Source organism: Clinocottus analis, unplaced genomic scaffold (genome assembly GCF_023055335.1).
Source record: "Clinocottus analis isolate CAN_PGR_092001 unplaced genomic scaffold, fCliAna1.0.p SCAF_21, whole genome shotgun sequence".
NCBI classification, from domain to species: domain Eukaryota; kingdom Metazoa; phylum Chordata; class Actinopteri; order Perciformes; family Cottidae; genus Clinocottus; species Clinocottus analis.
The window spans coordinates 10,954,412-10,973,932 of NW_027175943.1; the positions used below are offsets into that span (position 1 = coordinate 10,954,412).

General features: G+C 43.2%; 2 protein-coding genes across 2 annotated transcripts; both read right to left on the reverse strand.

Moving 5' to 3' along the window:
- Positions 1-1,788: 1,788 nt before the first annotated feature.
- LOC137792597 (transforming protein p54/c-ets-1-like) lies at positions 1,789-5,855 on the reverse strand. Its single transcript, XM_068588335.1, has 7 exons — positions 5,837-5,855; positions 4,344-4,463; positions 4,031-4,234; positions 3,544-3,732; positions 3,057-3,278; positions 2,849-2,967; positions 1,789-2,125 (listed from the first exon to the last, which is right to left on the reverse strand). The coding sequence occupies exons 1-7, from the start codon at positions 5,853-5,855 to the stop codon at positions 1,913-1,915; spliced, it is 1,086 nt and encodes a 361-aa protein (XP_068444436.1). The 3' UTR covers positions 1,789-1,912.
- A 1,391-nt stretch (positions 5,856-7,246) lies between these two features.
- LOC137792065 (glycogen phosphorylase, muscle form) lies at positions 7,247-18,688 on the reverse strand. Its single transcript, XM_068587496.1, has 20 exons — positions 18,343-18,688; positions 16,497-16,598; positions 15,960-16,038; positions 15,768-15,871; positions 15,055-15,186; positions 14,480-14,591; positions 14,315-14,397; positions 13,999-14,142; positions 13,712-13,804; positions 12,717-12,863; positions 11,653-11,816; positions 11,370-11,484; positions 10,879-10,980; positions 10,644-10,791; positions 10,499-10,557; positions 10,057-10,198; positions 9,715-9,922; positions 9,205-9,339; positions 8,902-8,968; positions 7,247-8,540 (listed from the first exon to the last, which is right to left on the reverse strand). The coding sequence occupies exons 1-20, from the start codon at positions 18,583-18,585 to the stop codon at positions 8,391-8,393; spliced, it is 2,529 nt and encodes an 842-aa protein (XP_068443597.1). The 5' UTR covers positions 18,586-18,688; the 3' UTR covers positions 7,247-8,390.
- Between the last annotated feature and the right edge of the window lie 833 nt (positions 18,689-19,521).

Below are 19,521 nucleotides of genomic sequence, written 5' to 3' on the forward strand. Positions count from 1 at the left end.
TTAGAAAAGCGCATTTGTGTATTTAGAAAAACACTATAAAAGTTTTTATTATTATTATTATTATTAGTAGTAGTAGTAGTAGTAGTATTATGTTGTACATGTGGGACAAAACCTGTTTTGTTTCCAGGTGTGTCACATTGGACACAAAGAAGAGCCTTGTTGTGTTCAGGTGTCAACATATCATTTGCATCCGCACATTTACAGCGTGATCGAATGCTGATTCAGCTGAACGCTGATTTGATTTCGTCGCTCAGTGAACAGGGGGACGGAAACGGAGCGAGAGCATCAAATGTGTGTGAAGATTACTTCCAGCACTTACCCTCCCGAGGCCCGCTAATGGAAGAGCCGACATGGGGTAGTTTATTTTCTCTCGAGGGTTGGAGAATATGACATTAACCTTGTAATTTATACCACAGCAGTTTCCCCCCCGAGAGCTGTGAGTAACAACAGTAACAGACAGAGAAAGAAAATAGGATTATGGAAAGCAATTCCATTCCATGCACCTTATTCTATTATGATAACACATCTTTTAGTCTCTGTTTTCGCCCCTTCTAAACCAAAATGGCCTCCAAAAATTAATTAATCTTAAAACGCTGGCTTGGTGTTTTGGTCTGTACGATGAAACAGCTAGATGAGGATTATTAAATGATGATTTGATGTGTTAGGTCGTAGTTTAATACGTGATACAATATTTATTTTATACTCAGTCATACAACAGAAATAGACAAATACGTAAGAGAATAAGTATGTTTTTTAGTTGACTGTTTTAAAACACAGTATTAGTGACCATAGAAATAAATACAGTGTTAAAGGGCACTGCACAAGAGCATGTCCTCTCTCTAGAGCACGTCACTCATTGTCCAGCAATATCAGGGCTGCTGTGATGTTCAATCAAATTGTATTGGACTAAACACTATTAAACATTATACATTTTTTCGACTGGGCCTTGTTTTTCGGCCTCGTGACTCAATGGAATCATGGGATACATTTGGCTTCAACAATTAAAACATATTTGATCAACAGAAAACTTTCTATGATATATCATCACTTTTTCTAGACTTATTCAGAGGTGGCTGACTAACACTGGACGCCAAGCTGTATAGTAGAACCTTTTCATCCACAGTACATTTTCCACTAGCCTAGAACTATTTTACTTTGTTTTTTAAAACACCCTACCAACCATTAGAAAATGAAAAGCTTTCTGTTTTCCGTCACACTGAATGACAAAACCTGAATAAACCCATTTCTTCAGGACTCGTGTGTTGTATTTACATGAGTGTACACCATAAACCAGCTTTGCAGGATTGAACTAAAAGGAGTCGTTCTTAAATCCACAGAAGCAGAACGGGACCCCCTGCTGTTTTAGGAATTAAGAGGGCAACAAATCTAATAAAACAAGCCTTGTGAGGTCAGAGATGTTAGATTTGGCCACTTGATTTCTCTGCGGGAGCCAACTAGTCCAGTCACCCACACACAGTTGACTTCACATCTGTGGTGCAGTGAAAGGCCGAAGGAGTCGGCTGAGTAAGTGTGAATACATCAATTAGGTTCCATTAGTCCAGCAACCAGCTGATCTCTGTTAGAAAACACCTCTTGGCAGGGATTCTCTTGGGCTGGATTTGTGCTCAACACCACAGTCTAGTAGACAAATGTCTGTCCTGTTTACTTAGTTTCTCACTGGAAATAACAACTGGTGGCTTCCAGTATATTGATAACCAAACCCACCGGTCATGTGTATTCACAGAGGAGTAAATAACATGGATTTTTTTTTTGCTGTGTTTAATTGATTGACAGTAATAACAATCAAGATAAAGTGCTACATTTCATCCATTAAGGCTCAGAACTTATATTAGGAGAAAATCGATTCCATGTGAAAAAAGTGTCTCTTTGTTGCCAGTGTTTGTTGAACTCGCTAGCGTTGCTTGTTACTGATGTCCAACATGGCGTGCAGCTCCCCGGGCTCATATCCCAGCAGGCCTTGCAGGTTGCAGACAAAGCGGTAAACGTAGCGTTTGCCGGCCGTCTTGCGGATGATGTTCTTGTCGTAGTAGTATCGCAGGCCGCGACTCAGCTTCTCATAGTTCATCTTGGGTTTGTTCTTCCTCTGACCCCACAGCAGCGCCACCTGGAGACAGAGCTACATCTCAATTTATAGAGCGACAGACCAATCATTACCGTTAAAGAAGGAGGATAAACAATATGTTATGCAGCAGATTTAATGTTGAAGCATTTTTTAATGATGGACACCAGGATCGCTGGAGTCACGAAGAATCGGACTGATTTATTAATTTTAACCAAGTGACACAAACTTGTCGAGCTAGACCAGTGGTGGGCAAACCTTTTGGCTCAGGGGCCACATTGATTATAAAAATTGGACAGATAGCATAGTAAAGCTGTGTTCACACCAAAGGCGACGCTAATGTTACATTGCGCCTGAAAGGGTTGTGGCTTATCTCTTTGGCTTATCTCCGTAAAAAAAAAAGTTAGCATTCCCACCAACCACTATGGAAATAGCCACTAGTTCTGCTTTATACTTGTGTGAATTCCACATTCATCGGCACATCAAACTCCATCATGTCTTGGTTCAATGACTGCCGCTACTTCAGCGCTACTTCAGGCGACCAGCAGCAGTTTGATTCAGCAATGACAGGACAGCGGTGATGATGGACGGAGCTTCTCAACAATAACTGGCTTAAAATCAAACCTTCAAAATGTACACAGTTCATAAAGTGAGTTGTTGAAAACATTTGATGGATGAGGACTCGCTCGGTTTTGTTGTTAAGCAATGCTTAACATGGCCGATGGTGTTTTACGTCCCGCATTGTTCCAACCTTCAGGTGTTAAGTACCTCATCAGGGTCCGTCAGCTTAAACTCCCACCCATCTCCTGTCCAGCTGATACATGACTGACAGCTGCGGTCTGTGAGAAGCTCTAGCAGAAACTGCCAGAGCTGAATGGGACCACTTCCTATTGAAACATCATGGGAAACATAGATTAAAGACCTGCTGCATCGATTTACAACTGATAGAGGTCCATACAAGATATAAAATACTTACCAGTGTATCCAGCAAGGATAGCAGCTGGTATCACGGCTCTGCCCAGATCTGTTTTGTTGCCCACATACTCTCTGAAGCTCTTGTGTGGGAGTGGTAAGGTGAAGACATCTCCAGACATCTCCTCCGTCAGTGGCTCCAGATCTTGGAGTGGAGCGGTCCACGATAGGGAGCCCACAATGTCCGAGTCATCACTGTGAGCAATGTCCACTTCTGAGTCGGTCTCTGCAAGTACACAGCAGCAGAAACACAGGAGAGAGCATATTAATGAGGTGAATGAGGATGGAGGGTTTCTCAGGTGATGATTCATATTGAGCCCGGCGGCCATATTGGATTACAAGCCACAGTCTTCTGGAGCTATTTTTGAAGAGACTGAAAAATCATACAATTTTCAGGAACAAATAACAATCGAGTCAAATCGCTTCATGGAAGTCTGGTCCAGTAGATATTGGTATCTTTTCAACGTTGTCATGTGTAAAGCAGCAGTCACCTCCTGTTTCACGCAGCAGAGCAGCAGCGACCATGTTCCTGCTGGGGTCTTCGCTTTTGATCAGATAGTAGTCCTGATGTTCATCCGTCACGGGGTGCAGAGTGAGAAGGTCCGCCCTCTCACCGGGATTATATGGAACATGGTAACTGTGTTTGTCTGAATGCTCCTGAACAAAGTCTGAGCAGCGTTCTAAGGAAACATAGATTATCCACAATAGGTAACAATGTAGCGATTACATGTGGTTATAGGGGTGGGTATTATGGTCATTACTACAGCCTGAGGTTGAAGAAGACGTTATTACTTTACCTTTGTTGATTAGAAGCTCGCAGTAAGATGGTATTGTGCACTCATATTCATTCTCTGGACAATCAAATTCAAACAGAAGAATATTGTTTTATTACTCCAGGGCCGGAGAGGAATTTGATTGCACAAACATACTTGAACAAAAGAACTTTATCAAAAGTAGGGTATGGACAGATGCCTTCACCTCTCCTCATGGTCTCCAGATGCTCCCACAGGATCTCTCCTGCGGTGCAGTCGGCCATCAGGCCCAGGAAAGCATCTCTTTCCAGGCTGCACAGCTCACTGCCCTGCAGGCCTCGCAGGTCTGAACCCAGGCAGTGGAGACCAAACTCAGCCTGGCACCAGTCCAGCCAGTAGTTTACCTCCCACTCAGACCACCGGGTCGGCTCTGGACACAGGAAAATATGAATAAATCAACAGCTCCGAATGTACCACACACAGCTCTATCACTTCCCTGTGGTGGAAGCTGTTTTGATGGATGAATGTTTCGGCTGTACCTTGTGGGAAGTGATGGTTGATTCTCTCCTGGGCAAATCCAGCGAAACTGGCCTTCAACGCCTGGCTGAGGACCTCCTTACTGGTCGGGGTGAGAGGTGGGACCTCCAGGGTATCCAGCTCTGGGACACCAACACAATATCAGGACTCTCGCTTAATTTTCGCACTACAAACTTATCAGGCATGCAGAAATGATTGATCATATTTAGCATTTGTCAACAACTTTATCTCTTGCTTTCCTCATTGAGTATGATAATATGTAGATATACATTGTATTTACCTGTCAGTCATTGCATAAAGTACTTGCATGCTCATTCACTCCCATTGTATGCAGTGCATACACATTAGACACTGATCCACTATAGATACCATAATCATGATAGGATCGGGGCTTTTGAAGTACTTATCCATATTCATTGTGTCTTACCGACAGTAGTTTTTTTATAAAACGTTAAAATTAAAAGTACACATAACCTAAGGTGCAGAACGATACATGTCAATGGAGTATTGGAGCAAAGACAGTGGCTCAGAGAAGTTAGTCTGACAGCACGGTGAAGAGGGTAAAATATTGTAAATATAGCATACGCTTAAACTGATTATGATTTATGTAGGAGTCTAAAACATGTTGTCCCCGTCCACAGCACGACATTACTCTGCTCCTGTGCTGGTACTCCTACCTTATTCTCCTAACTCCATCTACTGAAGTAATACACTGACTGTGTAGAAGTACCTCATACTACCACACACAGTCCAAACTATTCCCTTTAGGTCAATGAGTTTAGAAGTCATCTGAAAGTACATCAAAGCACACAGCAATCATGCACATTTTTTCTGAAATAGATGCCGCTCTAGTTTATAATATGTATTTCTTACGAAGTATTTATGTATTTTAGAAATACTTCTTTACTCTCCAGGACAAGTGAGGCATTTACATCCGATGATGAAGCCCATGAGATGCATCTGAAAGCTCTAACAAGTTGACATTGGGTTCAATACTCTATTTATTTTGACCATACGTATGTACATGTGTGTAAACAGCTATTAAAGAGCAACAACACGTGATAAAATAAGATTAAACATAAGTATAATTCATTATTCAATTCAGTTTATATAGCCCAAAATCACAAATACAAAATTCTTTACACATAACATCGTTGTTCCGGGACCTTACATCAGTTCAGGAAAAACTCCCCCAAATAAAGATAGTAAAAAACATTTCACAAGGAAAAAACCTTTAGGAGAGCGACAGAGGAGGATCCCTCTCCCCGGATGGACAGAAGCAATAAATGTCATGTGACCAGATTCACAATTACGTTACAGTGTATCATCCACCAATCATGAGGTTTCTACTGTTCATATACTGCTTAAGGTGGTGAAAGTAAGTTGTTGCCATAATGTCTAATAAGTTCAATATTTATAAGAGAATGAGCAGATTGGAAAAACAAGAAATGTGTCAGGAAGTTGACTAAAGAGACAACAAAAATAATTGTCTTACCATAAGCACTGCAGTCCATCCCAAAGTGTGAGGAAATGGGGGATCAGGTGGAGGAAACTGAGCCCACAAAGGGAGGAATGGGGCTTTAATATGATGGATGGGAAGGGAGGAGGGGATCGCTTGTGATGGACAACTGTCAATCATGTGGGTGTGGGAGGGGCCGAAGGGTACAGGTCTGAGGCCAAGTGTGGAGTCACATCATCACACACACACACACACACACACACACACACACACACACACACACAGTACATGAGCAGAAGAATATGATAGGACGCTTGTCATTATAGAAAACCTGCTTTCACTCAAGATCCACATACTTCTTCCTCTGGAGCTTTCAGTCACATCTTATAACTTTCATCAGCTGTTTGATGTCATTATAACTGAGCAACAACTGAGCAAACTGCACCACAATGCAGGCCACAAGATGTTGAAGCGCTTGAAGAAATGTAGTAAGTGGTCCTAGAGTTCAGATTTCTTTCTGTCACAGCTGTAATAAGGTTGTTGGGTTCAGTGACATTAACTTTATGAACTAACTTCTTGAGTATGTAGTTTGGTTTACATAACATTGTGTAAGGTTTTTTTCATTGTGAACATACAGAACAGCTGAACTGCTTCTTCTCACGGATGTTCCAACTTTGTGAATCACTGGAGCTTTCTTCTAAAAGAGGTTCACAGATTTTATGTTTTGTTGATGATGTAGGTGTTAATGCGACATCTTAAGACTGTGAAGGCCATCGTTTATGATTCACATCCTGTTTAGTCATCCCTCTTTTTCTGTTTTATGACTCCCTTCCAAGGCCAAATGAAAGAAAAACGTGGCAGACAAAACAAAAACAGAAAAAGAAGTTATTTGCCAAGTAATTAGCAATTGTCTCCAGTTTGATTCATCAGCATCCTTAATTCAATGCATTTCTGCAGAATAAGAAAATATACAACATGCCATGGTCCTGAGATAGTTGTTTCAAAATAAACTGTATATTTAAATGATTAAAATCTATAGAGGACCTACATCACCCTCTGCTGGCAGCCGGTACAAAGAGTCTTACTCCCTATATATTCATGTGTGTTCATTGCTCTCAGGTGTCATCCTGGACTTCATCTTTGAGCCGACGGTGATATTTACCTCAACATGCTTAACGGGACAGAAGGAATCCATCAGTCAGAGAGTGAAGAAGCTTTGAAACGTCCCACCAAAAACTGTTGCATAGCAACCAGGTCAACTCGTCACCTAAAACCACAGCGCAGGTCTTATCGTGCAGGCACAGTATGAACGTGGATCCTAGAGGCCCACGTCGTCTCTGCTCCTTTCATTATGGGGCCAGGAATGTGCAACAAACAGTGACATGGACAACTTTGTTTCTGTGCTTCACTGTGGAGGTGCAAAAGTTGACCAAAACTTCTGAGCTGTTGGAGGAGTTTTCTCATTTATTGACTAAATAAAAACTGTCTGAGTGAAATGTGAGGTTCAGCGTAGTGAGGGGGTCTTTCCTGCAGCCTCTGAAGGCAGCACCAGTCAGACAGCTGAAGCAGGACAGCATGCTGTTACAGTACATCAATCAAGCTGATAGCCACAGTGTCATCGACTCACATATGCTAAACACACACACGCACACACTCAACTACACGACAGAAAGCACACGTCTTGTAAAGATTAATTCAGTCACTTTGGGTTGTTAGGCAGAGAAGGCTTGGTTATCGTCTAACACAGGTCACTTTTATGAAGACAAAACAGCAGAATGGAACACAAACATGCTGAGGACATGACAGCTGAGCTGATGGTACATCTGCATCACAGGGCCCCAATGACCTCCACTGGTAAGAACACACACATAAATGGATACACACATAACACCATAAAACACTAACCGGGCAGTTGGAGACTTTTTTTAAATAAGAAACATTAATTGAATGTTATTCTGCAGTGACTATGGAGAAGAGGCTTCCCCTCAGACACCGTCCAGTCGTAGTGATGCTACGAAGCTGCGTGCAGGGTGACTACAGGCTTCCATGGAAGACGTAGGCTGGTTCAGGACCATAACAGTGCTGAGGCTTATCGGCGGTTTTGCTGGGTTTTGGGAGCCACACAGGCTCAGAAGTCGAAGGGGAATGTACTTAGAATTGTGGTTTGAATCCCTGGTAAGTTAAAGACATAGTTTCTGATTTAGCCATCATGCTCAAAAGATTTTTCCCTCCGCTCCTGGTTGATGTTTTGACTTTGAATTTCCAAACTTCAGTGGTGAGAAACTTTGGAATAGAGGACGAGTGGGCGCCGTTGCAAAATAAGGAAGTATGTCTTCACTGTTGTCCAAGGTGAAATCAGCTGAAATGCTGGCGTGGAGGTTTTTACCCAGCAGTGTGAAAATACAGAATTCAGATTCTGGATTAGCCCACACACATTTCTGCAACATGAACTGGAAGTAATAGAGGTGGTAAAGGTCAATACTGTAAAGAAATAATGCCACAGTACACAGTGAAAAAGCTACAGAGAAGGGATAGGTGGGTAGAGGGTCTCCAGTGCTTGGACCACATGGTGAGCTACAGTGAGGTGGTTTTAGCGAGGATCGTCAGGAGCGGGGATCTTCTCCAAGCTGGGCTCCATGCCCCAGATCTCCCTAGCATACTGGGAAATGGTGCGGTCACTGGAGAATTTACCACAGCCGGCGATGTTGTGGATCACCATCTTGGTCCATTCTTTAGGGTCCTTTAGGGAGGAGGAAGAAGAGGAGTGAATGGGTTACATTATAAAGTAAGATGAAACTTTCCTATACCACTACACTTTTCAGTTTTTGATGCAGTAAACGATAGTATACCAACACACAATTTAGTACTTTATACTGACTTTGAATATTTGGATTAACTTAAGCTACATTATAATACAGTATATTACATTACCATAACCAATAAACAGTACTATACACAGAGGGACAGTATCATCTAGTAAAGTATACTACAGTGTGACATTGCATATTTAATATGGATACGAAGCACAATTTTCTGACATGTATCCATTGCTAAAACAAATAGAAGAAGTCATCTCTGCTGGACAAATGACTCGTGCTGACCTTGTAAAGTGCGCTGACTTTCTCTTGACATTTGATGTAGGCCTCATAGTCTGCAAACACCTTGAACCTGCAGCACAGACGTACAGTTCAAATGACAGCATGAAGCATTCACAATGCAACCAAGACATTTATTAATGATCCAAGCGAACAGGATTGCTTCACATCAGTGTTTTATAACACTACAGTGGAGCAGAGGCTCATTCTTTAAAACACTACATTGATGACACTGCCTGGCCGTGGACATAAAAAGGCATGGAGTGTCAGCATGCACGCGGTGCGACAGCGTCAGCAGAGAGCTCCAACCTGTCGTGGTGCATCAGCATGTTGACGATGTCTTTGAAGAGGTCGGGCTGGTTGGGGCTAAAGAGGCCTCCAGATATCTGGTCCATTGCCTGCTTCAGCTCAGGGATACGGTTGTAGTACGACTTAGCGTCATAGCTGAGGACAAAAGACATTCAACAAAAACACATGGCCGGGTTATGAGACATGGGTCCTGGACACAGACACGCAAAGATCACACCAGCTCGTCTACATAGGAGCAGGACACAGACTCTATAGTTGTTAAGGCTTTCTGTTGCCGTTTAGTGTCTCTTTGTAGTTTTTTCATAGTCGTTAAGAGCCGTGTCATCTGCAGCTCTTCGAAGTTGGTTTGGTGTCAAAGAAGTCTTTTTGTCTTTCTTCTTTCTTGTGTCACTTTGAGTGACATTTTGTATTAGAAGGCCAGGGGAAGGTCTGCCACGTTGGGCCCCTGTAGGCCCGTTCAGTAATTCATTCATGAACATTCATTTTTAAAAAAGGTATTATAGCTCTCACCCCTTTATGTCCATAGCCTTCACATCAGGCACCCTCATGCCGAAGATGAAGAGGTTCTCCTCTCCTGCTTCCTCGGCCATTTCCACATTGGCTCCGTCCATGGTGCCGATGGTGAGGGCTCCGTTCAGCATGAACTTCATGTTCCCGGTGCCAGAGGCCTCAGTACCTGCTGTGGAGATCTGCTCCGACAGGTCAGATGCAGGGATGACTGCAGACAGGAGAATCAGAAATCCAGTTTTTCTCTAATCAGGTTCAATTATACACAAGTGCAGATCCTTGACTTGCAGATTTAAAAAAAGCCAGTTTCCAAATGATAAAGGACAAATTAACAGTATGCTTTACCCTTTTCAGCCAGAGTGACCCGATAGTTCTCCAGGTAGATGACTTTGAGGCGATCACCCACCACGGGGTCATTATTGACGATGTCTCCAATTGATGTGATCAGCTTGATGATCATCTTGGCAGTGTGATAACCTGGAGCCGCCTGGAAAAACAGAGGACATCATCTTGAGGAACACTAAAGAAACCAGACTGGAGTATGACCCATGTATACCGATAAGTTTAATTTTTTTTACAGAAAATAGAATTGGGATAAACTATAAACAGTACAAAATAAGAGCTAGACATGTTTTTCTTTTGATGGAGCTTGATGAACAGTTTTCTAGATTTCCAATAACTTTACAATATATACATATACAATAGTCATCTCTGTAACAGACACACAGAAGACAAGCACGTCAGTGTATCATCTAGAAATGGAAAAACTATGCAATGGAACACTCACTTTTCCTCCAATCATGATGGTCCTGGGGGTCCATGACTTGGTGGGCTCCTTCTTGATTCCTGATTAAAAACAAACACAAATGTTTTTGGTTTTAACTCTTAATCCATTTTGAGAAACTGCCAGTTTAAAAATAAAAAGCACCCACGGTTGTACAGCGTGATGATGTGCAGGCAGTTGAGCAGCTGCCTTTTGTACTCGTGGATCCTCTTCACCTGGACATCAAACATGGAGTTGGGGTTGATCTTCACCTTGTAGTGCTCTTCCAGGTGGACGGCAAACTTCATCTTGTTCTCCTAAAAGTTTAGGGTGCACAGCGAGATGTGATTAGAAACCAAACAGGGAGAAGACGACACAATCGTCACCTTTCTTTAAGCTCTCACTTGTTTGACTTTGGCTACATCCCGAATAAAGGCGTCATCGTCCACAAAGTCCAGAAGGTTCTTCAGCTGGTCAAGGTCCCGGATGTAGTCCTCACCAATCCTCTAAATGAAAACGGTCACATGAGGACATTTGGGACAAGTGGTTCGGCAATGGAAATATTTCATTCTGTGCTTTGAACGTCCAATGTCAGCGGACATTGTTGATGCAGAACATTAACCGTCTTCTCACTTCTCTGCGTTCAGTCTATATGAACATGAACAAACCAGGGCTCTCAAGTGTCACGCATTGAGCGTGACTGTCATGCAATTCGGTCTTAAATCAGGCCCTCCCGCCACACATCGTATTTCTCACGCTGAAAAACCACTCCAGGCCATTTAATGTGCCGCAGCGCGCAGACATGACCTGGTCGCGCGCTGCCCTCACCACGGAGGCATCCCCGCGAGGAGCCACTCATCAGCCAATCCAAAAAAAAGAACCCTGACAAACTCACCTCTGCGATGACCTCTGCCAGGCCGGGGTTGCACATGACGAGCCAGCGCCTGGGTGTGATGCCGTTGGTCTTGTTCTGAAACTTTTCAGGGTCTGCTTCGTAGAAATCCTTGAACCTGAGGAGGAGAAGAGCGACAACAGAGGAAGACCATGGGTTTTGGTGACATTCTTCAGGCTGTAGTCAGTTCTTAAAAACACAAACACAAACATGGCCGAAGCGTCTTCACAGTAACGCTTCAGGAGCACAAATCAGAGAAGACAAGAGGCTGAACTAGTTTTCTTACACCGTGTCTTTGATGATTTCGGAGTGGATGCGGGCCACTCCGTTGACGACATGAGATCCCACAATGCACAGGTGGGCCATATTGACTTTCTTGACGTCCCCTTCCTCGATCAGGGACATGCGGCGCAGGCGGTCAAGATCTCCAGGGAAAAGCTTGCCGATGCGCTGGAGGAGTGAAGGAGAGAGACATCTCAGAGAATTATGATATTGACATAACTTCAACCTTTTATTCCATCAAATCTGTGTGCCAATTCATTTAAACTAATCTATTTACTGGTGCTAAATTTAACATTCAGAGCGGTGATATAGCATCAAATAACGACTGTCTGAGTAAAGACATAGAGAAGTAACGTCAGAGAAGGAAGTCACTCCACTGGCACTACGCTCATACAGCTGATCATGTGTCTTGACCGCCGCCGCTTTTGCACTGTTAGCTCTGTTGAGCTCATTAGCACAGTTAGCTTACAGCCCCTGGCTCAGCCGTCGCCATGTTGGGAGCCACGTGGAGGCAATACCCCAAGGACTTAATTACAATGATTGCCAGAGGAACCAGCTCAAAACAATCACCACGCTACAAAGAGTTGCCTATTTCAATGTTCATCAGACTGAGTTGAGTTTAACATTTACTTTCTTTTACAGAAATATATCTGGGTCAAGGTCAGGTTTAGTTGTTTTGTTTGATATTAAGTATTAAGTTTAAGATGTCCTTTAACTGTTACAATCATTTCTATCCATGAGTGTCAAGTGCTGCAAGTAGAGAGGTCCTAGTACGTTAAAAAGAGTGAAAGATACTCAAGCCCTTATGTAAGCCTGGTGTGTTTACAGTCAACAATGGTCGACATGAAGCAAAAACAGCTCCGGGTCTTAGGTTGGAGTCTCAGAGTTGTGCAGAACTCTCGTACAGGGTACACAGAGAATAAGAGAGAGAGAGAACGAGAGCGAGAGAGAGAGAGAAGCATTGGATCTTAATGTGGGGAACTTAACAAACAAGATTATTTATCAAAATCCCAATAGATCTTTTATAGACATTAGTGTCATCTAAATGCCGGCTCCCCCTCCCCGTACCTCCAAGTGCCTCCTGTTGATCTCATAGATGAGCTCCAGGTGACGAGGCAGCAGGTTTTGGAGGAGGTCGACGGGCCAGCGCTCCAGGGCTTCAGGCAGGACGGTGTGGTTTGTGTAGGCACAGGTACGGACCACGATGTCCCAGGCCTGGGCACACAGGACAGGACCAGAGACGGCTGACATCATCATATACTCACATGTCTTTCACACAACGACTGGAATTTTGACTCGGACATCAAAATGTGTGTATTTCGACATGAAAATACAACTTCATTAGTGTACACAATTGCATTGTTGTAATTTGTACTGTACATGAGTGATGTACATATTCATCATTGCTTAGAAATATATAATTTAGCTTGGTTGTATTTTGTCTCATGTCACCAAATCAAAAGTATTTTGCAATAACTTTTAAGAATTCTATTGATACTATAAATATTTTTCAGGATCTAAAGAGAAGATCAAGTTTAATGTAGTCCATATAAATGTAATTGAATGTAAGCAAATAAACTTTGAACATCAGTGATGTTTCGAGTCCTGCGTGTGAATTCAATTCCATGCAATGAACTATATTCTTTCTTCCTGATAATGCAACACTTTGAACAAAAAATTGGTGTCGAAACCAAAAGGAACCTCCCTTTCAAATTTAACAAAAAAAAAATTTGAAAAATCGGTCACCATTTTCTGATGGTCTGAGCAGGAGAAACGGGTCGTGTCCGTGATGGGCAACCATCATCGAGAAGTTTAATTGCTTACATTCCATCACAGTGTGTGACTTCAGCTTTGACTGGCGTGTGCTGCTGCGTCAGTGTTTCTGCAACGTTGAAGGATGCAAAGAGACTGAATTGTCCCGTCATCACTTGTGGAGCAACTCTGCTAAAGTGCAGCGGTTCCAGTTCCAGCCGGGTCGATCCAGCAGCACCAGAGTGTGCACTCAGTGGCTGTTTGAAGCATACGAGACCTGTGTGTTACTGCACCGCTGGGATGCTACACACCTTCGCCCAAGTGAGTTTCTCAACGTCCACCAGGATCCTCATCAGCTCGGGGATGGCCATCGCAGGATGGGTATCGTTCAGCTGGATGGCCACCTGCAGACCACAGAGAGATGAAGAAAACAGTATCAGGCTTTAAAAAGTGATGGCAGACATGTAACAGGAAGTCTCGTTTTAACAGTGCAATCTGAATTAAAAGAAAATAATAGTTTACACACGCGCGACTAAATACATTCCCAGATTATTAGTTCTGGTTATGCTCTTCGACAGCCTAAAGGTGGAGCTCTCACCTTCTCCGGTAGCGTAGAAAGGTCGAGTCGCACAAACTCGGTGGAGCCAAACTTGGAGGCTTTGAATCGACGGATGATGTCCTGAAGAGTTGCTGCTACGACGAAGTACTCCTGCTTCAGACGCAGCTCCTTCCCTTCAAAGAACTGCAGCGCACAGACAACATGGAGAACTCTTTTTATTCTAGAAACTTCTGGAGAAATAAATTATCTGATAGTTGAGTTCAAACTGCAGTGACGGATTATGAGCAACTTATCATGTTCTCCCTCTGACCCCCGGATAAAAAAGGGATCTCGTTCCAACAATAAGTTGACCTACATTGTCGTTGGGGTAGAGGACCCGGGAGATGTTCTCAGCCAGGTTTCGGTCCAGCACGGCTTGGATGTAGCCGCCAACATTAACTGTGGGACATATTTAGTAGCTGTTGAGTCATTTACATGATATTATTGATGAATATTCAGGAGGACAGATGACAAAACTCACAGTCCTTGAGGTTAAAGTCACAGGGGGCCTTAGCAGACCACAGTCTCATGGTGTTGACGATGTTGTTTCTGTAGCCGGGGATTGGAGTGTCATAAGGAAGAGCCAGAACCACCTAAATCAAAGAATAAAATACACATTTAATATGCTGTTTATTGTTCCATTAACCTCTGCTTAAATGCACCAATGCGTATTCTTGCTTTGCTGTTAGTTAGTAGTTTGTTTTTTATAACCGATGACTGTAAATGGAGATTATTTGAACCCAGTAGCAGAAGTGAAATGCTGCCCTCTATCAGTTTGGAGTATGTGGCCGTATATTACACATGGCACCTTTAATGTGTCTGTGAGATCCGACCACAGCAGAGTTTGTCTAGTCGGTCTTGAATTTAAACCCTGAAACTTGTGAGAATTATTGTTTATCATCCGACATTATATTTATCAATGATCGTATTAAATCTGGCTGAAGTAGCTCATCAGACCCATAGTAAACGTAAAGTAAATATGTAGTCAGACGTTGTATTCCATGAGGTGAATAGAAATGCTTTATTATAAGCTCAGTTCTGGAGTCTGTTCCTGACCTGCGTGTCGACCCACTTCACTCCTTCATCCGTGTGCTCCACGCGGCCGTAGAAGTGCACGGGGCGCATGTACTCGGGCCGGGCCTTCTCCCAGGGGTTCCCGTAGCGCAGCCAGTCGTCAGCTTCCTCCACCTGAGAAAAAGGGAAGTTGAGAGGACTCCTTTTTTCTGTCGGACAAATATGAAACTGATATCCTGATATGGAGTACACACGCTTCCATTAGAATAAATAAATCACTCAATAAATAAAATAATGAATAAAGTTGTGTATATTTAAAGCCGAAATTATCCAAAGCAATTGCAGGTTCATTTGAAAATAAATAAATATGCATATTAATAATAGGGAAAGGAATAAATATATAAGATGATAAAGTAATAAATTGGGAAAAAAGTCACTATGAAAATAAATTAATTAAAAGAATAAGTAATTACTTACTTTTCTATTTCTATATATGCATTTTCAAATTACCCTGCACATGTATTTGATGGAGGCTTTTATTGATGCATTTCTTTCTATAGTATTTATAATTTATACATTTATCTTTTATTTATTTGTTTTTATAATGCCAGCTTTAGTCAGTTAAGTTCAGCTCAAAAGTGAAACCTGTCAAGAAATGACCCCTCAGCAGAGTGAGGTTGACCAAAAGCAATAAGAAAACCGTTGACTTTAAATTAGCTTGTTTACAGTTCACCAACACCACCAGGCGAACCCACCTGCCAGCCGTCCACAATTTTCTGATTGAAGATGCCGAACTCGTAGCGGATCCCGTATCCATAAGCAGCAAGGCCCAGAGAGGCCATGGAGTCCAGGAAGCAAGCTGGGGAAACAACACGGGGCTGTTTGAGAAAAGGCTGCCCACAGCCTCAAAACATGTCAGCAGTTTTCAGGAGGCAGCAGGAACTCACCGGCCAGGCGACCCAGACCACCGTTGCCTAGACCGGCATCTTCCTCGATGTCCTGCAGCTCCTCCATGTCCAGACCCAGCTGAGGAAGGACAGACCAACACACTCTCACTGCGGGAAGCTTGTTCCTCGTTTATTTCACGAATGACATCATCAAGGGTATTTATTTCTGCTTAGGCTTTGACAAATGTATACTGACGAAAGCTACAAACCCAATCCTCTTAAAGTGCAACACTAAATCATCGGAGCAACACGTGAATGCATCGACCACCAAGACTTTGGCTCAGTCCCAGTCCAGCCTGACACACTCACACTGTCCAGATCCAGCTGCCTTATGCCCTTGGATCCCTCAATTACATTTTATAGAAATCGCTATTTGTATAAAGCCAAATGTACAAGGAAAGTGGGAAAGTGTAACCAGAAATGTAGAGGCGTGATGTTTGGGTGTCCATGCGCTTTGCTCAGGTGTCCAACTACTTTTGGCTCTGTCGTTTCATATTACTTTTAAACCCCTGTCTCGAAGCGGAACCGTCGCCTCACCTGGTACGTGGCTTCATCGCAGGCGTTCTCCAAGGCCAGGTTGACCATGGTGTTCTGCAAAGTGCGACCCATGTAGAACTCCAGGGAGAGATAGTAGACGCGCTGCAGAAAAACAGAGAAGCAACCTGTGATTGCTGAGCTCATTTACATTTTTACTCGGTATAAAGCTGGCTATACATGAAATGAATATCGATAAACCCTGAAAAATATTTACAGTTTCATCTGAAATTTGACAGAATGAAACAAAATCACTAAATAGTGGACTAAAAGTTACCACGGAGTCTCAGAATACTAATAATAAAACACACGTGACCCATTTGGTGTCTCTAGGGGCCACACAACATTATCTCGGTAGAAGACAACAGCTGCTGTCAGAGGGAACAACAGCAAAGCTATTACTGGCTGCCCCTCCAACAATATCTCTAGAACCCTGAACGCCTCCTCACAGCTCGGTGAGGGTGAGAGCTAACACACACATACTGATGATGGCCGACTAGAGCCAACAGAGACGAGGCGTCAGACTGTGTGAGGACGTGTGCAACCTTTCTGGCAGTGTGCCAGGTGACATTTCTGATGCTGCTGTCCACTGACTGCTGGTGGGGGTCGTATCAAGGGCATTGGAGAAAATATGAATGTAAATACATGTGCCAAATTGACAAAGGCATCCAGTGCTCAGTAATAATAGGAGAGGGTTTTAAAGGTTGCACTGACTTCACTGAATGTCTTAAAAGGAAAGTCAAATAGTTCACATTCACGGACAGAGAGCCAGCTTTTACTTCTCACTGTAAAACCCTACTGGCGGATGTAATGATTAAGTATTATGAAAATGCTAAAATATGTTTAAAGGGTTGTTTCCACCTGCCATTCAGCTATATGAAACATGCAAACCCAATAATCAACACTTCTTTTATGGAAACATACTGGACAGGATCTTTCACATCCATTTTAAAACAACTTTTCTATATTTCAGGGTCCTTGGGATGTCCACTTGGAATGTTATAATTAAAGTTGTATGTAGCAACCTGTCTGCACAGACTGAGGGTATGGTGGAGGACCGAGCAGAGCTTTGGCAGAGCAGCATGACCGAGTCACCAGAAAGAGGGGTTTAGTGGAATAAGTTGTGGAGTTTGAGGCCCTCCATCATATCCAGTGCAGCAGACTGTGAGTGGCTCTTGCATAATGCATAATACAAATGATGGCCCTTTAAATCCTCTACACGGCTTCCTGTTCCAGTAACACGGGGCTCAGAGTGCTGGCTATTTGTGTTGTACCATGGTTTAAAAAAATATGCAAAGTAGCAACATTCGTGTGCTTTTTTTTTTTTTTTTAAACTGTGTGGCCATTTTGTGATGCGCAGTGTGTGCTGGTGGTGCTGGTGGAGGGGGATGGAAGGCGTTACATAACACTGGACATATATCAACAACCAGTTGATTCTCCCATCCCCAGACAGGGCTGTGCAAAAGGACGTCAGGATTGTCGGCCCTATTTGGAAGCCTCTCGCATCGTCCTGAATGGCGCACAGTTGACACACCAAGGTTACGATGCAGCCGCACGCGCAGACCATTACGTAACAAAGGAGATGACAGTGTTAAAAGCACTGCGCGCGCGCACTTTAACTCTGTTTTAATTCACAATACGTGCTAAATCAAGGAAGCCGGAACATTACTGTACATTCATATAAACAGCAAAGCCGTCCAAGGGAGCGAGCGCGCACACACGCACATATAAAACACGTGCGCGCGCGCGAGGCCATTAGTTGTGCTCACTGCAGCAGAGCGTCCCCTCCCACTGGTCCCTGTCAGCCGTGTGTGTACGTGCTGGGCTGCGGCACCGCGTCCCTGCTTACTTTGGGGTCTTTCTCGTAATAGTGCTGCTGTGTCCGGATCCAGCGGCCCACCAGGTAGTCCCGGACCGTGTTGGCCAGGGCGAAGTAGTAGTCCCGTTTGGTGGCCACATTCCGGTCTTTCACCAGAGTGAAGTGGAGGTGCCTGTTGAAATTAGTTTTGAGGTCCGAGACGTTCTCCACTCCGGCCAGACCCCGGACCGAGATCTGCTTCCTCTTGTCCTGGTCGGTCAGTGGCTTGGCCATGCTCGCGAGTAGTTCACGTCTAGTTGGTGCTGAATGTCAAGTTAAATGTCTCACGCCCACTTCTCTTCCGTCTCTCCTCTGAACAGACAGCCGCCAGGATGTAGCGGTCCAGCCGGTTATATATATGTATCTAGCTGTCAAGCTTGAATCGAGAAAACAAGCCTTTCCGGTCCGCAGTTTCAAAACAAAACCCCCAATTGGGGTCAGCTAACGAGTCGACGTTGGATGATGAAGTACGAAACACGCCACATTGTAACATGTTTCCCATCGTTAAAAGAAGCAAAGCTGAGCAACGGTGGCTTATGCCTAAATTGTTGCGATATCAAGCAAAATAAATCCACAGGAGCCGAGGGCTGCGTTGATTTACCCAAAATATGTCGTCATTTAGAAAGGGTTCTGAAAAAATGTGTAAACGTTGCTTTTATTTTTAAGTCTAAAAAATGCTTCATTTCCGGTCTTTATCGTATTACTTTGCTGAAGCTCAACATCCTTGAGAATTATAAAACAAGCCCATCTTGCCGCAGTAGCTGTTCATTGAACCAACTTCCTGACCTTGGTATTTGACTTCACTAAACTCTCGAGTCGTTGTCGAGGCAGACAAACGTTTTAATGACATGTGAAAGTAGAAAAATCCCAATTTGTAAAGTCAAAAATGTCCTCAAAAACTAGTTTGTCAGGGGGAAATAAAATTGTATATAAAAAAAGGAAATTTCTATGAATTAAAACCAGACAAAGAAAAAAAATGTAATATTTTCTCAAATGCCAAATCCCATTGCTTCTTAAACTGTTGTAATTACATTTACATTACATTTCATCTTAGCTGACACTTTTATCCAAAGTGACTTACTGTCATCTTAAAACTGAAAATATATCTTTACTTGTTGCCTCACCAGCCTGCACACACGGGGCCGTATGAGCAGACTGTTTAATCATGTT

Excerpts from the sequence above, each read along its gene's own strand:
- LOC137792597 (XM_068588335.1), bottom strand. Across the intron at positions 3,733-4,030 it reads TCTGGAGACCATGAGGAGAG|AACGCTGCTCAGACTTTGTT; the intron begins GTGAAGGCATCT and ends ATGTTTCCTTAG. Across the intron at positions 2,968-3,056 it reads TATCCTTGCTGGATACACTG|GAAGTGGTCCCATTCAGCTC; the intron begins GTAAGTATTTTA and ends ATGTTTCAATAG.
- LOC137792065 (XM_068587496.1), bottom strand. The coding sequence starts at position 18,585 with ATGGCCAAGCCACTGACCGACCAGGACAAGAGGAAGCAGATCTCGGTC. Across the intron at positions 9,340-9,714 it reads AAGGCTATGGACATAAAGGG|CTATGACGCTAAGTCGTACT; the intron begins GTGAGAGCTATA and ends TTTTGTCCTCAG. Across the intron at positions 8,541-8,901 it reads AAGTCAGCGCACTTTACAAG|GACCCTAAAGAATGGACCAA; the intron begins GTCAGCACGAGT and ends TCCTCCCTAAAG.